The 21,838-nt window shown below is 53.9% G+C and overlaps 1 protein-coding gene across 1 annotated transcript in view; it reads left to right on the forward strand.

The window, feature by feature from the left end:
• Positions 1-1,134: 1,134 nt before the first annotated feature.
• The window catches only part of PARVB (parvin beta), a 110,134-nt gene continuing 89,430 nt past the window's right edge, over positions 1,135-21,838 (forward strand). Inside the window, exon 1 of the mRNA XM_060025800.1 lies at positions 1,135-1,319. Coding sequence (XP_059881783.1) covers positions 1,205-1,319 — 115 coding nt within the window. The 5' untranslated portion in view covers positions 1,135-1,204. The remainder of the gene's footprint in view (positions 1,320-21,838) is intronic.

Below are 21,838 nucleotides of genomic sequence, written 5' to 3' on the forward strand. Positions count from 1 at the left end.
CCCTGTGGTCAGTGCATCCCTGCAGGAGGACAGCCCTGGCACCGCTCGGCCAACAGAAACCTTTGCTGATGGGAACTGGAGGAGTTACAGAGTGCTGTGGGGCAATGAGCCAGCCCAAGGGAGGTGGAAAACCCTGTTAACCACACATGTGGACCTAGACTCCCTGGCTCCTCCCCAGCTGACCTCCTCTGATAGTCCTTATCTGCTGGTGAAGGACCCCACCCGGCCTGCTGGGCCCAGCGGGAAACAGCCTTAACTCTTCCCAGGCCAAGCCTGGGGCTCGTTCCACCTATGAGCGTCTCCAGAAACCGTTCACGTCCCTCCTAAGTCACCGGGACCTCGGAACTGGTCTCCCTGCCTCTGGCTTTACTCCTATCCTGCCCACGGGCACACGTCACCCAGAGTCCACTTCGTAGAGCCCGGATCCACCACATCACCTCCACCTTAAACCCCTTCCCCGCCTTCCAGCCCTTACAGGGCCTGCCTTGTCCTCTTGTCTCTCTCCTCCCTGGAGCTCCCACACTGTCCCCTCTGGTCCTGCTTTTCCCTCGGCCTGAACACCTACCCCTGATTCCATAGCAGGGCTCTTTCCTGTGTCTCCACATCACTCTTAGGGAAACGTCCTGAGCTCCCCTAGGACAGGGTACTATGTGCGGGTATTGCCCACCATACTGCAGGCTTCTAGAGGGCGGGGATAGGTCACAAGTGTTCCCTCAGCCCCAAGCCTGGCTGTGGCTAAAAGCTCAGCAAGTGAAATGACCTATCTGGGCGCTTATCTGATGCACATCGGCTGCGCAGAGGTGGTGGCCCTGGCTGCCTCGCTGCCCCGTGGGGCCCGGGTACGGTCACCAGAGCCGGCTGAGCCCAGGGCTCAAACGTGTAGAACAAAAGGAGGCAGAGTGAGCCCTCGGTCCGTCCCGGCGGCGGCACTGGGGAGCGGAACCACCGCTTCACTCTGAGAGTGAGTGTGACGCGCACCGTGGGAACGGCCGATGGCCCGCGGGCTGGAAGCGGTGACCGCAGAGCCCGAGACGGCGCAGACCTCTGGCGGCGGGCTCCGCAGGGCCAGGGGCGGGCGGGGGGCGGGGGCCGGCGCTGGGGCCGCGCCCTCCCGGCCACTCCCCGGGGCGAGCGGCGGCGGCGACCAGGGCGGCTCCCACACGCGCTGCGCCCACGCCCGGCTGCCGGGGTCCCCGCGCGCCCCATGTCCTCCGCGCCGCTGCGCTCGCCCGCCCTGCGGCCCCACAGGATGAAGAAAGACGAGTCGTTCCTGGGCAAGCTGGGCGGCACGCTGGCGAGGAAGAAGAAGGCCAAGGAGGGTGAGTGCGCCGGCCGCAGGCCTCCTGCCGCGCACGCGCCGCGCCCCGCCCCGCGGACCCAGGCGGGTGGCCGACCGCGCCCGCGCCCGCGCGCATGCCGCCCCGAGTCCCGCCGGGACCCGACTGAGTGGCAGCCGGGACCACGCGGCCCGAGACCCGCCCGGCCCGCGCAGCGCGCAGCCGTGGCCTTCGGGACAGCCCATGACCCTCGCTCGTTCCTCCTCCGAGACCTTTAAACGCCGGCCGGGAACCAGCCGCGAGCCTGGCCACCTCCCTTCCCCGGCGGCTCGTCGAGCCCCTTTGGGGCTCCTGGCGCCATCTAAACGTGCATCGTCAGCTCCTGCTGAGGGCAGGATGTTGAGCAAATGTGGGGCGAGTCCCCGGTTCGCGGAGGACAGGCCCGTGCCCACCGCCGCCTGAGCCGCCGTTTCTTGAGCCCCCTTCCCCGCCCAGCTCGTTCAGCCCTTGTGGCCACTCACTCGAGGAGCATTTATTGGGCACCAGTGCTGAGCGGGCAAGGCCCGGGGCCCGCTGGTGTTCGTGGTGCAGTGCTCTGCCCGGGATGCGGCCCCAGCCCCGGTGAGGGGAGAAAGGAAAGGGATGCCGAGCGGGCAGGCCGGAGGCTGCGAGGCCCACCGGCAAGGACTACGGAGTCCCCTTCATTTTTGACTCCACGTGTCCACGAAAATGATTCTCAAAAACTTCCTACCGCGTCTTACCTTTTAAAAGTTTTCTTAGAGTTGTGAGGGATGCGACTTCCGGCCTCTAGATTGTGTCTTTAAATCCGGCTGTTTCCTGGGCCTCTCCCAGGGCCGCATTACTGAATTTTTCCTTTGTTCTGGCCCAGAGGTTCCTCCCCTGGGCCAGATTCCCTGTGGGTAAGAGGGTGAGTTATACTGCTATACTGCGGTGGCTGTGAACAGGCTGGTGGGAGCTGGCCTCAGGCGGGACATTAGACAAGAGAGGATCCGGAGTCAGGGGTGTGCAGTGAGTTCCTTAAACCATGGGTCCCCAACACCCGGGCCGCGGACTGGTACCGGTCCCCGGCCTGTTAGGAACTGGGCCCGGGCCCAGGGCTCAAACGTGGAGAACAAAAGGCAGAGTGAGCCCTCGGTCCCTCCGGGCGGCGGCACTTGATCAGCCTCTCCCCGTCGCTTGCATTAGCGTGTGAACCATCCCTTCCCCCTCCCCGCGTCCGCGGAAAAATTGTCTTCCACGAAACCGGTCACTGGTGCCAAAACGTTTGGGGACCGCTGCCTGGAACCACCTGAGCCTGACCTGTGCTTTAGAAAGTCTTCCTGTACCTGGAGGATGAGTGTACCCCCCAGGGACGTGTGTACCCCAAGGACATACTTGGGAGGCACACGTGTCCCCGTATTAATTTCTCCCATTGAGGTGTGTATTCCTAGGGATACCCGTGTTGCTTTACCTCTAGGGATGTGCGTACTCCCACACACTTTCCGCCCAGGGATATGTGTGTGTGTGTGTGTGTGTGTGTGTGTGTGTGTGTGTGTGTTTGGGGGGAGGGGTGCCTATGCATTTCCCACCAGGGATGCTGTTACCAAATTAGATGATTCAGTTCCACGAGGGCAGGGCCTTTCACCTTTAGTTTATCAGTGAAAAAATGTTGCCTGCCATATCGGTAAACAAAGGATGTTGCAGCCTTTGAGCCCCTACAACCATCCCGGAAGGTGAGCCCTGAGGAAATTCAGGGTGGAAACAAGAACTGCCAAGCCCTCATGCACTGCAGCGCCCCCCCCCCGGCCCCCCCCCCCCCCCCCCCCGCATCGACGCACCCGAGGGGACTCAGGATGAGAGCACAGGATGCTGGCCCCAGGTAGCTGAGTGCATATCAAAGGAATGATTTCAGTGAGCCCAGACCCTTGCATCTTCCCATACACAAAGTGCTAAATTCCTTGAGATATCTGGTTTTCTTTAATTAACCATAATCTTTTGATGCTCCGATTACCTGGTCTTTGTTGCGAAAACCTTCTACATATCCTGGTTCCTCCTTTGCCTCTTTAGAGCGGTCCCTCAGAGCTATCTGAGATGCTGTGTCCCGGGCTTAAGTCCTCAGTTTTGTCCACCGAATAAAACATAATTCTCAACTTGCAGGTTGTGCAGTTTTTTCAGTCAACAAGTTGTTCCAAGCAAATGAGCCCCTCCTCTCCGAAACCTGACGTCTAGGATCCAAACTGGCTTGTGTTAATCTCTTTCAAGTCACACCTCTGAAAAGACGGTAAATGGCCTTCACCCTTCCCTCGATCATTCCAGCTGCCTCTGACCTGCGGTCTCACTTGCAGTCCTCGTCACCCTCACCAAAGTCATTTCAGTTCCTCTTTACACCTTACGACAATTATAAACACAAATGTCATACTCTTTCCAGTTCATTCATTGCCTGCTGTGAGACCCTAGGAAGAAAAGATAGATAAGGCCCTCGCTTTCATGGAACAGGGAATCAGTCGTAATAAATAAATAAAACAGACCAATCATGCTGTAATAATATGTGCTAGGAGGAAGATGTAACCGTGCAATCACACGGATGCCCACGGAAGGCCTCAAAGCAGGTGGTGTTTGGGTTGAGACCTGAAGCAACCAGGAAAGCAATCTCTCACAGAATAGCAAGCCATCAGAATGTCCCGGAGATGACAGCTTTTTATAGGTGACATTTAATGTGCTCTTGAAATACGAAGAGCACATTCCTGAACTCATGGACCGGCCCCAAGCTCCAAAGCGACGTGCTTGCGCTTGCCTTCATGAGCTAGCCAGCGCCTAGAAAATCGAGGGCCTAGAAAATCGAATCACAATAGTCAGAGTCATCCTGTGATGAATAAAATAGGCACAGAAACAGCAGGAGAGAGATGCTTGCATAGTACAGCGCCCTCGCTAGTGAGAGCCCCGAGCCCTAACCACTGGACCGCCAGGGAAGTCCCAGCTGTTGTTGCTTTGGTGTGTGAGTTAGCTGGGTCCCCTGCCTCGTTTCTCAAGATTGGGGTGCCTGGCACCCTCAGGGATCCCCCCATACAAACAGAAGGTCACAAACACGAATTGGGCTCACACGCAGGAGTTCAGGGGGAACTGGCCTTGGAAGGGCTCAGTGGCTTCTGTCTGGTCTTGTGGGAAGTGGGGAAGGAGTCAGGAGCGGGAGGCCGAGGTGTGAAGGCTGGAGAATGAGGTCCTCAGTGATTGAGAATTGCCAGTATCCCTGCGGGCCCGTTGCCTTGGCAACCTGCCCTCCCTGCCATTCATGTGGTTCACAGCTGGAGCAGTTCCTGGCCCAGCTCGGGCCCCTGTGGGGAGGCGCTCATTTGCCTGCCAGGGACCCATCAGATGAGGAGGCTTCGAGGTGTGCCGGGCGCTGCCAGCTGCGCAGTGGGTTTCGTTTCCTTTTTGTTAGAAAGTCCACGGTGAACTCAGGAGCGTGGGTGGGGGTCGGGGGAGGATGCTGGGATGAGGTCAGCATTGCCGAGAAGTTAGAGATCTGGGGGCACCGGGGGCATTCACCCCCTCCCGGGTCGGCAGAACTTGTGGCTGTGAGAGGCACGGAGGGACGCGTTGGGGTGAATGTCCTGTCACCTTCCAGGGGAGGTCATGTTAGGAAATGTGTCCTGAGGTTTGGAGGAACCCATGCAGGAAGTGCCCGTGGACTAATGCTGATGTCCTATGGTAGGGAACCAAGTCGTGTCATGTGTCGGCCCGGTTTAGAAAACGGAACTGTGACGAACTGTGGGGTGTTGGGAAAAGTGGCAAGGAACACTTGAAAAACCCCAGCGCTGCCCTTAGGAGGCCTGGGGACTGTTAAGAGCCGCTCGTTAAAGTGGTTCGGTTTTACTGGAGCTGCACGGAGCAGGCGCAGAGGAAAACTCCCCACGAGGGCCCCCTGGTGGCCACGGGTGACAGCCCCACAGGTCCAGCGGGCCAGGAGGGGGGCGAGGGGCCGCCCCAGGGATGGATGCCCCAGCTGCTGTGTGAAGTCCTTAGAGGCGGGCGGCCAGCTCTGGGACGGGGAGGCCCTGGATGGAGGGGCGGGATGGGGTCCACTCCACCCATTTGTATGAGAGGCCCCTGCCTGCCCTTGGCCTCCGCCCTCTGCCCAGACACCAGTGACCGGCACCGGGCTGCACAGCGCCAAACCTGCCACAGCCGAGCCTGGAGGCTCTGTCCCTCCTGCTTTTCCGAGGAAAGCAAGCATTAAGGACGTTCCTGTTCCCTGATCGCTCTTTTTTGTTTTTGTTTTTGTGGTACGCGGGCCTCTCGCTGTTGTGGGACGCGCAGGCTCAGCGGCCATGGCTCACGGGCCCAGCCGCTCTGAGGCATGTGGGATCTTCCCGGACCGGGGCACGAACCCGCGTCCCCTGCATCGACAGGCGGACTGTCAAGCACTGCGCCACCAGGGAAGCCTTTTTAGTTTTTTTGAATTTGATTTAATTTATTTTTTTTACAGCAGGTTCTTGTTAGTTATCTATTTTATACATATTAGTGTATATATGTCAATCCCAATCTCCCAGTTCATCCCCCCACCCTTTCCCCCCTTGATGTCCATAGCTTTTTTTTTTTTTGGTAAATATATTTTTTAGAGCAGTTTTTGCTTCTCATTCCCTAATGACTTACGACGTGGAGTGTCTTTTTCTAGGCTCATGTGTCATCTGTGCCTCTTCTTTGGTGAAGTGTCTGTTCAGATCTTTGGCCCATTTTCTAATCAAGTTTGATTTCTTTTAGTTGAATGTTAGGACTTCTTGGCATATCTTGGATACAAAACCTTTGCCAGATGTGTCTTTGGCAAACACTTTGTCCCTCTCTGCAGTTTGTCTTCTGGTTCTCTTGACCCGGCTCGTCTTCCGAGCACTTGACGCAGAAATGGAGGTAAATGAGCCAGGTATTGACTGAAACCTCATGAATTTTTTGGTGTCTAAAGAGACGCCAGTGGGCTGCGACCTTGAACCGAGGGCTGAAGGTATTCAGTTTCTTTTGTGGGCTTTAAATAACTTCCAGGAGAGAATCTCAGTTCAAACCACAGTGTTAACCCCTGTGCGTTCCCTGCGGTTCTCCCCGTCCTCTCGAGTGATCAGCTGCGTAGACGCCGTCTTGTCCCCAAATACCATCCCACTTCAACCCTGCTCTGTAATGAGAGCACCTGGACAGAGGTGCCTGCAAGGTGGGACTTTTCCCCTCATGTTATTATTTATTCATTTATCTATTTATTGATTATTTATAGGATAAAATTGATCAGTATTTTTAAAATTTTTTATTGAAATATAGTTGATGTACAATGTTGTGTTCGGTGCAGGCGTGCAGCACAGTGACTCAGGTATTCCCCTCATTTCACAGTTGAGGAAACACAACCTTGCCCCGTAGCCACTTCATGGCAGTTTAAACCAGTGGTTCTCAGGTGGGGATGACTTTGCCCCCAGGGGACATTGCCAGTGTCTCATCTTGGCTGGGGTGGGGATGCTAGTGACATCTAGTGCCTGGGGGCCAGGAATGTTGGTAAACATCCCACAGCGCACTGGACAGCCGCACACAATGTCTGATAACAGTGCCGAGGTGGGGAAACCTGGTGTTTCTTTCCTGAGGCGTCTCCAGAGCCAGGAGGAGGTTGACCAGCCTCAGGGCGTGGGGCAGCTCCTCGGGGCCCTCGACCGCCAGGGTCTGGAAATGCCCCCCAGAGCCTCCCCCGCCACCCCGTGAACCCGTTCTCCGCGCGGTGCCTGGGGCTCTCAACTCAGTTTCTCGAGGGGGAGAATCCACACGGCTCCCCCGGACCGGGCACACTAGGCCGGGCACACGTGGCTGGGGCAGCCGGTTCCAGGCAGGTGTGGTCCAAACAGGAGTCACCTGGTGAGTGGGGGTCCTGGGGGGAGATGCGATGTCCTTGGCAGACACCCCTCTATGGAGATGGAGAGTGAGAAGAAATGGAAAACTTCCGTGAAGGTTCAAAGGAAGTGCAATGAAACCCTCCATAACTGCTTCAGCGCAACCTTGTAAATCAACTGTACCCCAATAGAAATTAAAAAAAAAGATAAAACGTAATTGTTTCGAGTGGTAGATAGGAAGGAGAAGGTGAAGGCCCACTCGGCCCCGTCCCAGGACGGCAGAGGGAGGAGGTGCCCGTGAGCTCCGAAGACCTAAGGACACAGGGAAAAGAATCTTTGCCTGGCAGGCTGGGGGCTGGTGGCAGGCGGTGACCTGGGCCAGGCCTGTCCTTAGGAGCCTGTGGGTGCTGTGAGGAGGGGGCAGGCTGGTGTGGTGATGGACACCCAGGGGAGACACACATCCGGGATTTGGGGGTTCTGGGTTCTGGCTAGAGGAGTGGTCCCCCGGTTGCGTGTAAGGACTGGCTAAGAATTAGAAGAGGAGGGGTCCTGGAGGAGACCCCAGCTAGTCCCGCTGGGGAAGTGCAGGCCGTTCAGAGTGGCCGGACTGTGGTGTGGTGTGTGGGCCGTGGTCAGCCTCGGGGCAAGCTGGAGCGGTCACTGGGCCCTGTCATCCCCGCACGTGGGAGCAGTGGGCACCAGTTACCAATCTCAGCTACTTTAGAGAGGCTGGTGTCGAATGGACCGGAGCGGGGTGACCGGCGGGGAAGCAGCTCCAGAGTAGGTGCAGGCAGGGCGGGCTTCCTGGAGGCAGTGTGCTGGGCTGGGAGCAGCAGGATTCCCGAGACGTGAGGAGGCGACAGCTGCAGGGTGAGATGCAGAGGCAGCAACCCAGAGGCCACTCTGAGATGGAAGGAACTGCATAGAAACAGGTTAGCTGAGGGCCGGTTCTCCAGGCCCCTGACCCTGCTCCCACTTAATTACTCTCGGGGCCGAGGCACCTGGGGAGGCGTAGAGTTCTGACTGTTTGGGGTGTTTGCATAGAGAACTTTCTGGGGCACATAGAGACTTTGAGGTGATTTCCACATCCTCTTTAAGCAGATCTCAGCACACCCTCCCACTTACTTTTGAAAATAAAAATGGGATAGTATCCTTCTTTGCTGCAAGATGTAGGGAAAGGATTTGTAATGAGTTTGGTCTCCTTTGGCCAGGGAGGTGGGCCTTTTTGGGGATCCTTTGCCTTTCCAGTCCCTCTTTGCTCGCGTGATCCCCTTGATGATCTACCCTCAGGAAGTTGACTACCCATCACGGTTAAGGTGGGTTGGACTCCTAACTTACAAGAAGGGAAAGAGGGTGGCTGGAAAGAAGGGGAGGGAGGTGAGCAGGTGAGGGACCGGGGCCATGTACACGATGGGTTCTAGAATGTTCTATGGGAAGAGAAGTCAGTGTAGGTCCTATTTGAATCCAGCGGGCTGTGAGGTTCTCTGCAGACCCTGCCGTGTTTCTTGCTGCAAACCCTAAGGCATCTTCTTTGGACAGGGCTGCCTCTGTCCATGCGGGCTGCTCTTGGTCAGAGAGGGAGGTACAGCCTGTCGACTCCTGTAATGCAGTCCTGAGGAAGTCACTGGAAACCACTGTTCTGTTTTCCTGTCTCTGGCTGAGAGGAGGTGGCTTTCAGGGGGCTTGGTGTGGCTTTGTCAAGTTTCCTTTGATTATTATTCTGATTATAATCTTCAAATCCAGCACTTCTCCTTGTTTGTTCCACTGTTGTCCAGATGCACCCGGGGCATTTCAGAGAGAAACACGTAGGCACGTCAGCGTGTCCCACACTGGGCTGTTTTCCTGGCCATCTACTGAAATCTCTCGGAAACTTTGCTTCAGTAGAGCATGGAAATGGTGACACTGGACCCGGAGTGATGACCTTATGTTCCTTACCTTTCAGGAACAGCTAACTCTCTGTGGTCCTCCTAGCATCTTGGTTATACCTGCGTGGTCCCAGAGAGTCAGGTCGCCTTGGCAACTTCACACTCGTTAGAGGAGCTCACCTTTGAATTCCTGTTTCCACCCCATGGAATTAATATTTATCACGCATCCCGAAGTTGCTTACCCTCGCGTTCCCTGTCCAGTCGTCAGAATAATTAAGGGATGGTTAGAAGATGTAAGTGGGTAGGCGCCTGTTGTGAGTGGATTTTAAATGCTCTATGTGATTGATTTCTCCCCTGTTGTGGTTGGCAGAGGGCAGGTCCCTTTACCCGGCTGTTTTCTTATTTTCCATCGTAGGAAAGAGGTACCCAAAGAAAGCACATTTTCTCCTTGCATTAGCCGTACACTTTCCTTTTTAGGTTTCAGATGAAAAATGGCTTTACTTCCTATTGAGTATATTTATTATTTTCTATATTATGTAGGGGCTGAAGAAACATATTAGTAAGTCTAAGAGTACCTTATAAACACATGTTGGCCTAGTGGTGTTCATCTGCTAGTCTGTACTCAGTGCTGTTGGGGTAGAAGAATATAAACACGAACTACAATCAATTCTAGAAGCTTTTGGTGGCTTTTGCCTCATTGAGATGCTACTATTTTTTTTTTTAAAGTATAGTTGATTTACAATGTGTTAATTTCTCGTGTTCAGCAAAGTGATTCAGCTATACACACACACACACACACACACACACACACACACACACATACACACACTTTTTCGGATTCTTTTCCATTATAGGTTATTATAAGATATTAAATATAGTTCCCTATACTATACAGTAGGTCCTTGTTGATTATCTATTTTATATATAGTGGTGGGTATATGTTAATCGCAAACTCCCAATTTATCTCTATTCCCCCCTGCTGCCGCCTTCCTCTTTGGTAACCATAGTTTGTTTTCTATGTCTTCGAGACTCTTTCTGTTTTGTAAATAAAGTTCATTTATATCCTTTTATTTTAGATTCCACGTATGAGCCATACCACCTGGCATTTGTCTTTCTCTGTCTGGCTTATGTCACTTCGTAAGATCATCTCTAGGTCCATCCACGTTGCTGCCAATGGCATTATTTCATTCTTTTTTATGGCTGGAAGATGCTGCTTCTTGGTAACATTAAAGGTTAAAAGAAGAAATGGAATGAGCAGCAGATTCCGGCATCACTGGTCTCTGGGGCTCACGGCACCGAGGTGTCACGTGATCGGCCCTGGGAAGCCAGTGGTCCTTTCGTTTTCTACTTCCTCTGGGTGTCAGGCCGTGGAATCCCCTTTTGCTGCTATGTGTTTCGTCCTCTGAGTGTTAAAGCTTTGGGGCCTCACTTCCTCACTTGTGAGGCGGGGAAACGTGGGGGAGACACCAGCTCTGTGTCTCCGAGCCCACGGGGGCTCGTTGTGTTCCAGAAAGGCAGCATGTCTCTGAGGGAGGCTACACACCGGTGGGTAGAGCCGGGTCTCCGCTCCCATCCCTGCTCTGTGGGTCTGTTACTCCGCCTCTCTCAGCCTCTTTGCCTGTCCAGCCCACGTGGATCACGTGGCACTTAGGTGATGTGGGGATAAAATGTGATGAAGGTCTTATCAGCAATTGAGTGCTCAGTAAGTGTTAGTTATTGATAATGTTGACAAGTGAGATATTGACACAGAGCTGGTTAGTGGTAGGGCAGGGCTGGCAAACCGTTTCCACCAGAGAGCTCGACCGATAATGGCTGCCTGCCCCTGTGTTAAGAAGGATTCTGAGGCTGCATCTGGATGGGGGGGTGGGGGGGGAAAGAACACTGGGACTAATTAGTCAAGCCTGCCGTGTATATGGGAGGGTTAATTGCTGACTGATTGTCATCCCCAGAATAGAAACCTCTTCTCGCTCTGGTCCTGTATCATGTCGACAGCTCTGGCTGCTTCTTTCACATTGTGTCTCATGAAGGCGCTAGTTGGCGGGTAGTAACAGAGTGACACAAATACTTTAAATTATTTGCATCTGGGGAATGTTGGGATCCTACTTCTTGTCCTGGACCACTGTGACCAGGAAGCACTGTGCACGCTCCCTTGAAGTGTGCACTGCAGAGAAACGGAAGTTCCTGCGTTTGCAGAGCAGCAGGCGTTTGAGCTGGGACGCGGTGGTCCTGGAGTGTGACACCAGCTCAGCAGGCATCCTCGCCTACCTCACCCACCTCGGCCTCTGTCCTTGTCAGCAGCCTGAGGAAGCAGAACACTGGGCAGATCTGAGCAGTTTCTTACGCTTGCCCGTTAGTTAGCAGTTGAATGCTTGCTCGTTAAGCTTAGGCGTTTTGAGATGATGGTCCTTGGTCTGGGTCTTTGAGCCTTTACTTGCTGGTAAAGCAGAGCGGGTCAGGCATGTTGGTTTCCACAAGTGAGACCATCTTAATAGGTGACGCCTGTCATTTTCATAACTCAGGCGTTTTCCTACTTTCATTTGAAAAATGACAGTTCCAAAGGATCTAGCTTTTACTCCAATATCAAGTGATTAATAAGCTAAAGAGGGGCGGAACATTTCCTAAGTCCTAGGGCTTGCTCAGACCCAGCACTCCCGGAAGCAGCTGTCTGGTTCGATGGAAGCCCAGCCGCCCTCAGTGTTTGCTGCTTCTCCCATTACCGTGGAGTCTGCTAGAACCATCCAGGCGCTGCTTTAAGTATGTGGACAGAGCATCCTTTGAGCAGGCTGGGGAAGGGGGCACCGTGCTTGTGGTGTTCGAAATGCATTGTTGGTGTAAATGGACTTTGAGGGACGTCTTTCCCAAAACCTCACTGGAAGTGTCTTCATCCCTCTGTTTTCTCTTGTTTTGAAAATTAGTATTATCTTTCAAAGTAAGACCTGAACGAATCCATACATGATATATACAAGCTTAATAGATGATCACCTAAGAAGCAGTGAGGGAAAAGTTAAAAGAAAAAACAAAACAAAACCAAACCACCCAGACTGGAGTCTACAGTGGTCGTGCTCATGGCCGGGGCTTGTTGGCACCCGTGGTGTTCCAGGCACGGCACTAACCTCCACTCGTTTAATCCCCACCCAAAGCCGAGAAGTGGGTACTGCGTGGTTATTCCCATTTTGCAGATGAGCAAACAGAGGCCCAGAGAAGTGAAGTCCTTTGCAGGAGGTCACTCTGCTGGCCGCTGGCCAGCCGCTGGCCGGTGAGATTAAAACCTCGGCAGTCTTTGGTTCTTAATTGCCACCAACCTTGTCAACTGGAACAGTGATTCAGATGCGAGTAGGCTTCCCAGCTGGCTCACAGTAAAGTCATTATCATTCCTGGCATTTGAGATGCACTCAGCCCTGGTGGGAGAAGGTGCTCCCGAGGAGACGAATGAGATCCATTTTGTGCTGAATGGACTCCTTGGCATTTGCAGAAAGAAAACAGAGCCCCGGCGACTCGCTGCTGCTCCGGGACCTGGTCCAGGTCCCCGCTGGTCCTCCGTTGGCCGCCCAGCGCTCGGCCAGTCTCCTCCGTCTTCCTTGGCTCGGGGCCCTCACGTGTGCTGTTCCCTCTGCCCCATCGGCTTAAATGTCAGCCTCCAGCAGGTGGGGGCCCTGCGCTGCCCCATCACCCACCACGTCCTGTGCCTTCCTGCCAGAGGTGGTAGGCTCTGTGACTGTCTCCCGCTAGCCTGGGTCCCCCGGCCCGGGGTGTCGACATCTCTTCTCCAGAGATGATAAGAAATGCTCTCAGCCACTTAACGTGGTCTTTGTGGATTTGCTGAGTGAGCAAGAGGCAGTGTGCAGTGGTTACGGCCCCTGAACTTGGGACCCACCTTTGAGGGTTGCAACCCATCCTGCTGCGCTCTGGGGCTTTGACCTGGGGGAAGGTACGACCCTGAGCCTCAGTTTCCTCTTCTGTGAAGAGTACTTAACTCATAGGGTTATTGGGGAATTGAGTAAGTTATTAAATGAAATGATGTAAATTCAGCTGGGCCTGATCAGGCGATAGCATGGGAGAAAATATTCCCGTGATTCGGGTGCCAATTCCACTTCTGATCACCAGCTGTGATTCTGACACCAATGCCGACGTGTGTGGGTTTTTTGTCCACACCAAGTAATTCTCTGACTCTAGTATCAATTCGGTTCTGACACTATCCATCCGGAGATGGCATCAGATTCCACAAGTTAAGGACTCAGTCCCACAAGACTGCCCCCCACTTCGGACGCTAATCCCAAGTTCAGGTTATTTACTACCTGTGCTTCTGACCGACTGGGTATAAATCAGAGGTTTCCACGACCCCCTCCTTGGGTTTGATTAATTTGCTAGAGCGGCTCACAGGACTCAGAGAAACATCTTACTCACTAGGTTACCAGTTCATCATAAAAGGATAGAACTCAGGAACAGGCAGCTGGAAGAGATGCACAGGGCGAGGTGTGGGGAAAGGGGCGCCCTACTCACCCAGTACCTCCTTTGTTCACCGACCCAGAGGCTCTCTGAACCGAGTCCTTCTGGGCGTTTATGGTGGCTTCATTATGTAGGCACGATTGATTAATTCATTGGCCATGAGAGATTGCCCAGATCAATCTCTAGCCCCTCCCTCCCCCTTGGAAGTTTGGGGGAGGGCTGGAAAGTACCAACTCCCTAATCACATGGTTGGTTCCCCTGGCAACCAGCCTCCATCCTTAGGTTACCTAGGGGCTTTCCAAAAGTTACCTCATTCACATAAGACATCTTTATCACTCTCATCACTTAGGAAATGCCTAGGATTTCAGGAGCTAGGGCCAGGAATTCGGATGAAGATCAAACATATATATTTCTTATTATAAATCGCCATTATCCCAATTTTCAAAATACATGTCTGATAAAGGACTGGTGTCGAGGATATATAAAGGACTCCTTCAACCAATAATAGAAAGACAACACGATAAAAGAATGAAGGTTTGAACAGACGCTCCATCAGAGAAGACGCACACGTGGCCAGCATGCGTCTGGAAAAGCACTTGGCCTCCGCGCCGTTAGTCGCCTGGGGAATGAACCACAGATTAGAAGCAGGGGCACATACTCCACACCTGCCAGCATGGCTGAAATGATCCCGCCGGGACTCGGCGAGGATAAGGGGGAACTGGAACGCTCATACACGCTGCGGGGAGGGGTTTACGGTGGTGCTATCGCTCAGGAAGTCAGTTCGGTCGTTGCTCGAAAAACTAAACCTACGTACATCCTCCCTGTGACCCAGCAATTCCAGTCTGAGATACTTAGTTAAGAGACATAGAAACCTGTGTCCATACGAAGCCTTGTACCAGAACGTTCATAGCAGCTTTACTCAGGATAACTAAGACCCGGAGACAGCTGCCCATCAACAGGAGAATGGAGAGGTGGGCGGGGCTACTGGGCCTTGAGAAGCAGCAGGTACCAGCGCACGACCCAAGGAGCACATACTGTGACTCCGTTCCTCAGGAGAAGGAGCTCTCGATGGACGCAGCTAATCTCTGGTGGTCGCCTCTGGAGTGGGATGGGGCCTGGCTGCGGAGGGGCGGGACAGAATCTTATGAAAATGTCCTCTATCTTTTGTTTTTTTTTTTTTTGCGGTACGCGGGCCTCTCACTGTTGTGGCCTCTCCCGTTGCGGAGCACAGGCTCCGGACGCGCAGGCTCAGCGGCCATGGCTCACGGGCCCAGCCGCTCCGCGGCATGTGGGATCTTCCCGCACCGGGGCACGAACCCGCATCCCCTGCATCAGCAGGCGGACTCCCAACCACTGCGCCACCAGGGAAGCCCCTGTCCTCTATCTTGATAGGGGTTTAAGAGACACAGGGGCACGCATTTGTCAAAACCCCTTGAATGTGCACTTCAATGTATGCAAATTTTAACTAGAAAGAGAAAAAGGATTATAAATAAACACTGTACTCTAGTTAGTGATGTGTATATTTAGGGGGAGAGGTATCCCTGTCTGCAGTTTTCTTTGAAATACATAAAAATTAAAATGGTGTGGCAGGGCCCCAAAGATGTCCACGTCGCAGTACCCAGCGCCTATGACTGCATCACCTTAACGTGGTACAAAGGACTTAGCAGATGTGATTAAGTGAAGGAAGCTGAGATGGGGAGATGATCCTGGATCATCCAGGTGGGCATAGGGTCCTCACAGGGGGGAGGCAGGAGGTCAGTGTAAGGGAGAGAGGTGTGTCGATGGAAACAGAGGTTGGAGTGATGCAGGGCCTCAAGCCAAGGAACGTTGTCACCTCTAGAAGCTGGAAAAACCAGGAAGCAGATTCCGCCTCCACCCTCCAGAAGGAGCACAGCTCTGCTGACACCTTGATGTTAGCCAATGAAACCTAGTTTGGACTTCTGAGCCCAGAACTATAAGATAATAAATTTATATTGCTTTAAGCCGCTGCATGTGTGGTCATTGGTTAAGGGAGCCATAGGCAACTCATAGATAGATTCCTGGATAGACAGAGGGATGGGTGGGCACATAATGAAACAGTTACAGAAAAATGTTAGTGGTGGACTCCAGGCAGTGGGTGTACAGGCGTTCGCGGTCAGGTTCTTTACGTGTTTCTATACGTTTGAAAATTGTAATTGTAAAAATTGGGGAAAATGCCTGGGTTAGGCACGTAATAAGCTCTACATAGGTGTTAGCCGTCATTCTCATCATCGTTACCATTACGGCCACTCCCCGCTTTATCCATCAAATACAGAAGAGGTGCAGAAAGAGAAGGCCATGGGCTGGTGGTAACTGGACAGCAATAATAAAATATAATAAGACCATCATGACCTATTTGGATAGTTGCTTCCATTTAAGAAAACTTGAGAGAAGAAATCAAGTGAAGGGATGGGAACTCAGGAGCTAGAGCCCAGTCAGTGTCATTTCTCCCAGTTGGCCGATTGGGTCCAGGCTGCACACAGGTGCAGGGATGGGACGGAAGACGGTGCCCCAGGAACTGCGCCTCCGTCCTCAAACTCCCTGAGCTGCTGCTGCTTCTGAGGATGTCTGCACTTTGTTAGGGCAAGAGAGTGTTTTAGTTAAGTTGATCTAGAAAACATATTATTAGCATAATGAGATTTTAATGATTTGAAATTTTGTTGGAGCCGCACACAATTTCAATCTTACTGTGTGCAGCTCGGCTTGGTTTTGTTTTATTTTTTGCTCAGGCCCCACGGCAAGGACACATTTCTACAATGATTATTTAGCTTTTCTTTCTGAGAGCCCTACGTGCAGACTGCTTTTAATTTTCTTGTTTTGAAAACCCCTCGGAAGAAAAGAATATCCTTTTCGTAAACACTTGGCTGGCTCGATCAGAAGCAGAGTGTGAGTGTTGCCCCTGAAGAGATTTATGTTTGTTTAAGGGTTATGCCAGGTCTCTGCTCATTATTCGTGATGGCCAGGAAGTGGAGACGACCCAGATGTCCATCAGCAGCTGAATGGAAACACACAGTGTGGCCTATGCACGCGGTGGAATATTATTTGGCAATAAAAAGGAGCGATGTACTGACACAGGCTGCAACAGGGATCAACCTGGAAAACATGATGCTCAGTGAAAGAAGCCAGACGCAAAAGGCCACATGTTGTGCACCTCTGTTCGTATGGAGCGTCCAGAGGAGGCAAATTCACAGAGACAGAAACTAGACTCGTGATTGGCAGGGGCCGTGGGCAGGAGAGATGGGAGTGACTCGTGATGGATCCAGAGTTTCTTTCTGGAGTGATGGAAATGTTCTTAAATGGACTGTGGTGATGGTTACAAAACTCTGAATATACCAGAAATCATGGAGCTGCGCACTTTAAAAGGGCGAATTGTATGGGGTGTGAATTCTATCGCAATAAAGCTGTTAAAAAAAGGAGTGTGTGGCTGACAGCCTGAGCTCAGAGCTTGTCCTGCCTCCCTCCAATCACGGATCGGTTTCCCTGCATGTTTCCAAGGTGGGATCCTTAACCTGGGGGGGAGGATCGGGTATCCTCCAGGAAGCACGTTGACTTTTTCTATTTGATTCTGTTTCATTTCGTTAGAGAAATGTGCTGGTCACAGCTTTCAGAACTGATTTTATGACCCACGGGGTCAAGAGGATAATTTTCAAACGTTGCTCTGAGAGATGCAGGGACGGGAGATGAGTCGGTGGGTGTTAGGGGCCCGAGTACTTCTGAGGGATTTATCGTTGGCTCTGGTGTTCGGTGCTCCAACCCGGCTTCTCAGCTCTCTGGTTTGCTCATTGTTATTCGTTAATTGTTCAGCCTTCCAGGCACATGGTCATTCACCAGAGCATTCACTGAGCTCCCTCGAGACCAGCTACCGGGGTGGGACGGGCGACCAGTGGAGTGGCCCTGCCCTGGACGCCGGCCCAGCCCTCGTGGTGTTAATGTCCCCCCACCTCGCTCTTGCTGTCCGCTCTTTATTCCCCGCTGAATGACCTCGGCCCCCTCGCTGAAAACCAGTTGGCCATCGGCTGTGAGTGTATTTCGGGCTCTCTTCTAGTCCCTTGGTCTGTGTGTCTAGCCTATGCCATCATCAGACTGTCTGCAGCTTCGTAGTACATTTCCCCCACTTTGTCCTTCTTTCTTTTTCCAGATTGCTTTGCCTATCCAGGGTCCTTTGAGAGTCCGTATGAATCTTAGGGTGGACATTTTGTTTCTGTCGAAATTGCCACTGGGATTTTGACAGGGATTGCATTGAATTTCGAGATTGGGTTGTATCGTTGTCTTAACAGTGTTACGTCTTCCAGGCCATGAACACAGACATCTTTCAATGTATTTCGGTCTTTCTCCCTTAGCTTCCTTTCGTGGGGTTACGTAGTTCTCAGTGTGCAAGCCTTTGCCTGCTTGGTTAGACGTGTCCCTGGGAGGTGTCTTTCTCCCTTAGCTTCCTTTCGTGGGGTTGCGTAGTTCTCAGTGTGCAAGCCTTTGCCTGCTTGGTTAGACGTGTCCCTGGGAGGCCTGTGTCTTTGGATGCTGTTATAGATGGACCTGTTTTGTATGCCGGGTGTTTACCTGAGCTGCAGCCCGAGCAGTGCCTGGGTCCTGCACTTCAGGGCCGCTCTCTCTTGCCCACTCGCCTGGTTCTTGCCACTTTGCTGGGACCTCACCCTCGTGGTTGGATGTCGTTGACAACCAGGGGAGGTCGTGCCCCTGGCTGCGCTTGGCCGATGGCGGCGGGGATGCGGGGCTGACTGCAGGAGAGGATGAGCCCAAGTCCCTGGAGGTGGACCAGGTCAACTCTCAAGTGGCTACCTGGCAAGTCTGGTAGAGGCTGGGGGTCCGGGCCCAGAGGATGGTGAAGTCATGAAGCTGAGGCAGGCTGTCTCGGTGACACGTTATCTCCTTATGCAGCCCCTGGGATACACCTGATTAAAAGAGGGGTGCACAGGGCACTTACCTCCCTGGTCGTGTCAGCCGGAGTGGTGTGCTAACGGGACGGTTCTGCAGAATCCGTGGCGGGACCACAGGGTGTTCTCATCGCCTCGTTTCCTTCACGGGTTCAGGACGGCGCTGCTGGGGACTGGAAGGCCGAGGCTGAAACCGAGCAGGACCCTGTGGGCTCCTGGGCGCGGAAGCCTTTCTGTACCACCTCCCCCCCCGCCCCGTTTCACGTAGGCAAGACTCCAGCCTCCAGGGCCTTCCCTGAGTTCCAAAGGGCAGGTTCGAACAGTTGCCAATGAAGGGAGGAGCAGCTAAGAAACCACGTGGGGCGAGACTAACGGGACCAGAGAAGCGCCCTTGATTAGCAACAGGGTTTCGTACCCAGGAAGCCGCGCAGGGTCCTGCTCGCTTTCAAGGCCAGAGCCTGCTGACCGAGCCTCAGGGACCTTATCAGTGAGGGCGGGGGGTGGCGGCCGGATCTCCGATGACCCTGAGGGTTAAGCGAGGTCCTACACAGAAGGCTGGAGCACAGCCCCGACCGTAGGGCGGCCTGGCGGGAGCTGTGGTTTCTCTTCCTTCTCATTGTGGTTGCCTCCCCCTCCCCAGCACCCTCCCCAGCGCTGCACACTATCAACTCCTCCATGCTCACAGCAGCGTGTTGGGTGTGTGCATGTTGTGATCCCATTTTGCAGATGAGGAGAAAGGACAAGAGAGGAGAGGGGCCCCACGGCTTGTCCAGGAGGAGCTGGGATGCATGCGAGCCTCTGCCCACTCCTTTCTGTGGACGACGCCTTGGAAGCTCAGGAGAGCTCCTGGGCCCCCGGGCACTCCAGGGTGTGGTTATAACGACATTTGGGGGAGTGACTGCGAGAGGGTGGGCCAGACTTGTGGTTCTTCTGCTGCCTTCTATAGGGACTACTGTGAAAATGCCATGAGTCCTTCATTCATTCATTCATTCACTCATGCTTTAGTTGAGCAGCCTTGGGAGTAGAGCCTGGAATGTGCCGGCACAGCCCCTGTTCCAGGCGGTCCCAGAACAGACAGACCAGACCCCCCCCACCCTCATGCTCCCCAGGGACGAGGGGACCTTAGCACACGTAGTGGGTTCCAGTCCTGGCCTGGGGTTGGGGAGGCAGGTGCCCCTGCAGGGGTGGTACTTGGGCTCTGAGCTGGAGGTTGAGTTGTATTTAGCAGGAAGGGTGGGGACAGACAGAGGGAACAGCTTGTGGGAAGGCTGACAGGCGAGTGGGGAAGAAGGTCGTGAGTTGTGCCCCCCCCCAAGTTCAGGCTCTGAAGTCCTAACCCCTGCTGCCTCAGTGTGACCTTACTTGGAGGTAGGGTCTCTAAAGAGGTAATTAAGTCAGAGTTAGGTCATAGGGTGGGCCCTCACCCAATGTGAATGATGTCCTTATAAAAAGGGGAAGTCGGGACACAGACGCACATGGAGGGAAGCAATGAGGACACAGGGAGAAGGCAGCCGTCTGCAAGACCAGCAGAGAGCCCTCAGGAGAAACCAGCCCTGGATCTTGGACCTCCAGTCTCCGGACTGTAAGACAATTCACTTCTGTTGTTGAAGCTGCCCAGTCTGTGTACTTCCTTACAGCAGCCCTAGGATAGGAAGACAGTGTCTGGTTGGAACGTGGAGGGAGTGGCCAGGATTGTGACGGGCGAGTCCCGGGCCCCTCTCTGGCCATGACCACCGTTGGCAGAGGTGGTACTGTCCGCTCAGCTCGAGGATCAGTGCCAGGCCAGTCACGCACCACGGGGAGGCCTGCTCCGTCCTGGGCCTCTTTCAAGATGTATTTGTTTCTACAGAAGATGCCTGGCAAGGTAGTCCAAGTAACGGAGCTTTGCTGCGGCGTGACAGGAGGGCAGCAGGGCTGTTAACCTGGGGGCGTTCGGTGCCGGGAGGGGTTGCTGTTTGGAGCAGGGTGTGGCCCTGGTCATGGGTATCCATCTCCCCACTGACACTCAGGGTCCTTCCCGTCCCAGAGATGTGTGAGAGCAGCCTCTTCCGGAAACCCACCAAAGAGAGACAAAACAAAACCTCCAGACCAAGACAAACCAGGTCTGGGGCCTTGCATTCGAATGGGGTGAGACCTGAAAGAAATCCTTTTTACTTCCTTGTGCCAGAGAGGCGCTGGTCAGGATCGTTTCGGTGGTAAGTGACAGAGACGCAGTTGCATGATTTCAAGGCAGAAAGGTTTGGCTTAGGTAAGCGAGCCTTAGAAGAGACAGAAGGGGCTGGTCTGGGGAGGCCTGGCTCAGAGATAGGCCCTGGTGCGCCCCTGTCCTGCATGGGTAGCTCACATCCCCCCAGCATCGGGGGCCCCGCCTCCCCTCCCCCACCCCCGAGTCAGGTCACAGGTGCACCCTCAGCATCGTGTCCCATCTTGTGTGTTCCATCCTGTCGCTGGGGCGGGCAGTGGGCTGTGCTTAAGATTGGATGACTCAGCACCGAGGTCTCCAGCTGCAGGTCCAGCTCTCTGGCTCCAAGGCTGTGCCCTGTGCTATGCCTCCTCCCCAAAGAAATCAAATGAGAATTGAGTCTCATTTGCAGATGAGGAAACAGGGGGCGAGAGGGGGCGGGAGCGAGGTGTCTTGTCGAAGGGTCTTCTCACTGTAGGTCCTACGTGAGCTCAGTGTACGCAGGTGTCAAAATGAAGGCCACCAACCGTGAATGTGATAGATGATCAGTGTGAAAGGGCATCCCTGGGCTTCCCTGGTGGCGCAGTGGTTGAGAGTCCGCCTGCCGATGCAGGGAACACGGGTTCGTGCCCCGGTCCGGGAAGATCCCACATGCCGCGGAGCGGCTGGGCCCGTGAGCCATGGCCGCTGAGCCTGCGCGTCCGGAGCCTGTGCTCCGCAACGGGAGAGGCCACAGCAGTGAGAGGCCCGCGTACTGCAAAAAAAAAAAATAAAAGGGACTCCTTTTCTCCCGCCTTTCCTCATTTCAGGCACTAGCCGAGAATGGAAGGTCCATTTGTCAGGGTAGCTCTGGTCTGATTCAGTTTGGAAGTTGTTCCACACTTTGAACTGGGGTAAAAATCTCCACGCAGTGAAAATGTGAGCAGGGGACACACAGAGTGCAGAGGCCGACTTGATTTCCCCAGTGGTAGACGGCCCTCTGAGGCCACGCGCCCACTGCTGTGGTGGCCCCGATGGCTTTTACTGTCCTCGGTGTTGGAGTGAGACAAGTTGAAGCACGATTTCGGAGCGTGTTGCAAGGAACTCTGGGGACTGTGGAAGCCCTGGAGATTCGAGCTGGAACTCAGACTCACGTTGGTGCTTTGTTTCTATTAAAGGCAGCAAATTTCTGCCCAGGACGCGGACTCAGCGGTCTAGAACGTGGAGCGAGTGGAGCTCAGCGCCTGAGCGGTTGGCACTTGACTCAGCCTCTGCTTGTCTCTGGCGGGGATTGGATCTCGATGTTCCCACCGTGAACGAGCCC

The sequence above is a fragment of the Delphinus delphis genome, chromosome 11 (assembly GCF_949987515.2).
Source record: "Delphinus delphis chromosome 11, mDelDel1.2, whole genome shotgun sequence".
Lineage (NCBI taxonomy): Eukaryota > Metazoa > Chordata > Mammalia > Artiodactyla > Delphinidae > Delphinus > Delphinus delphis.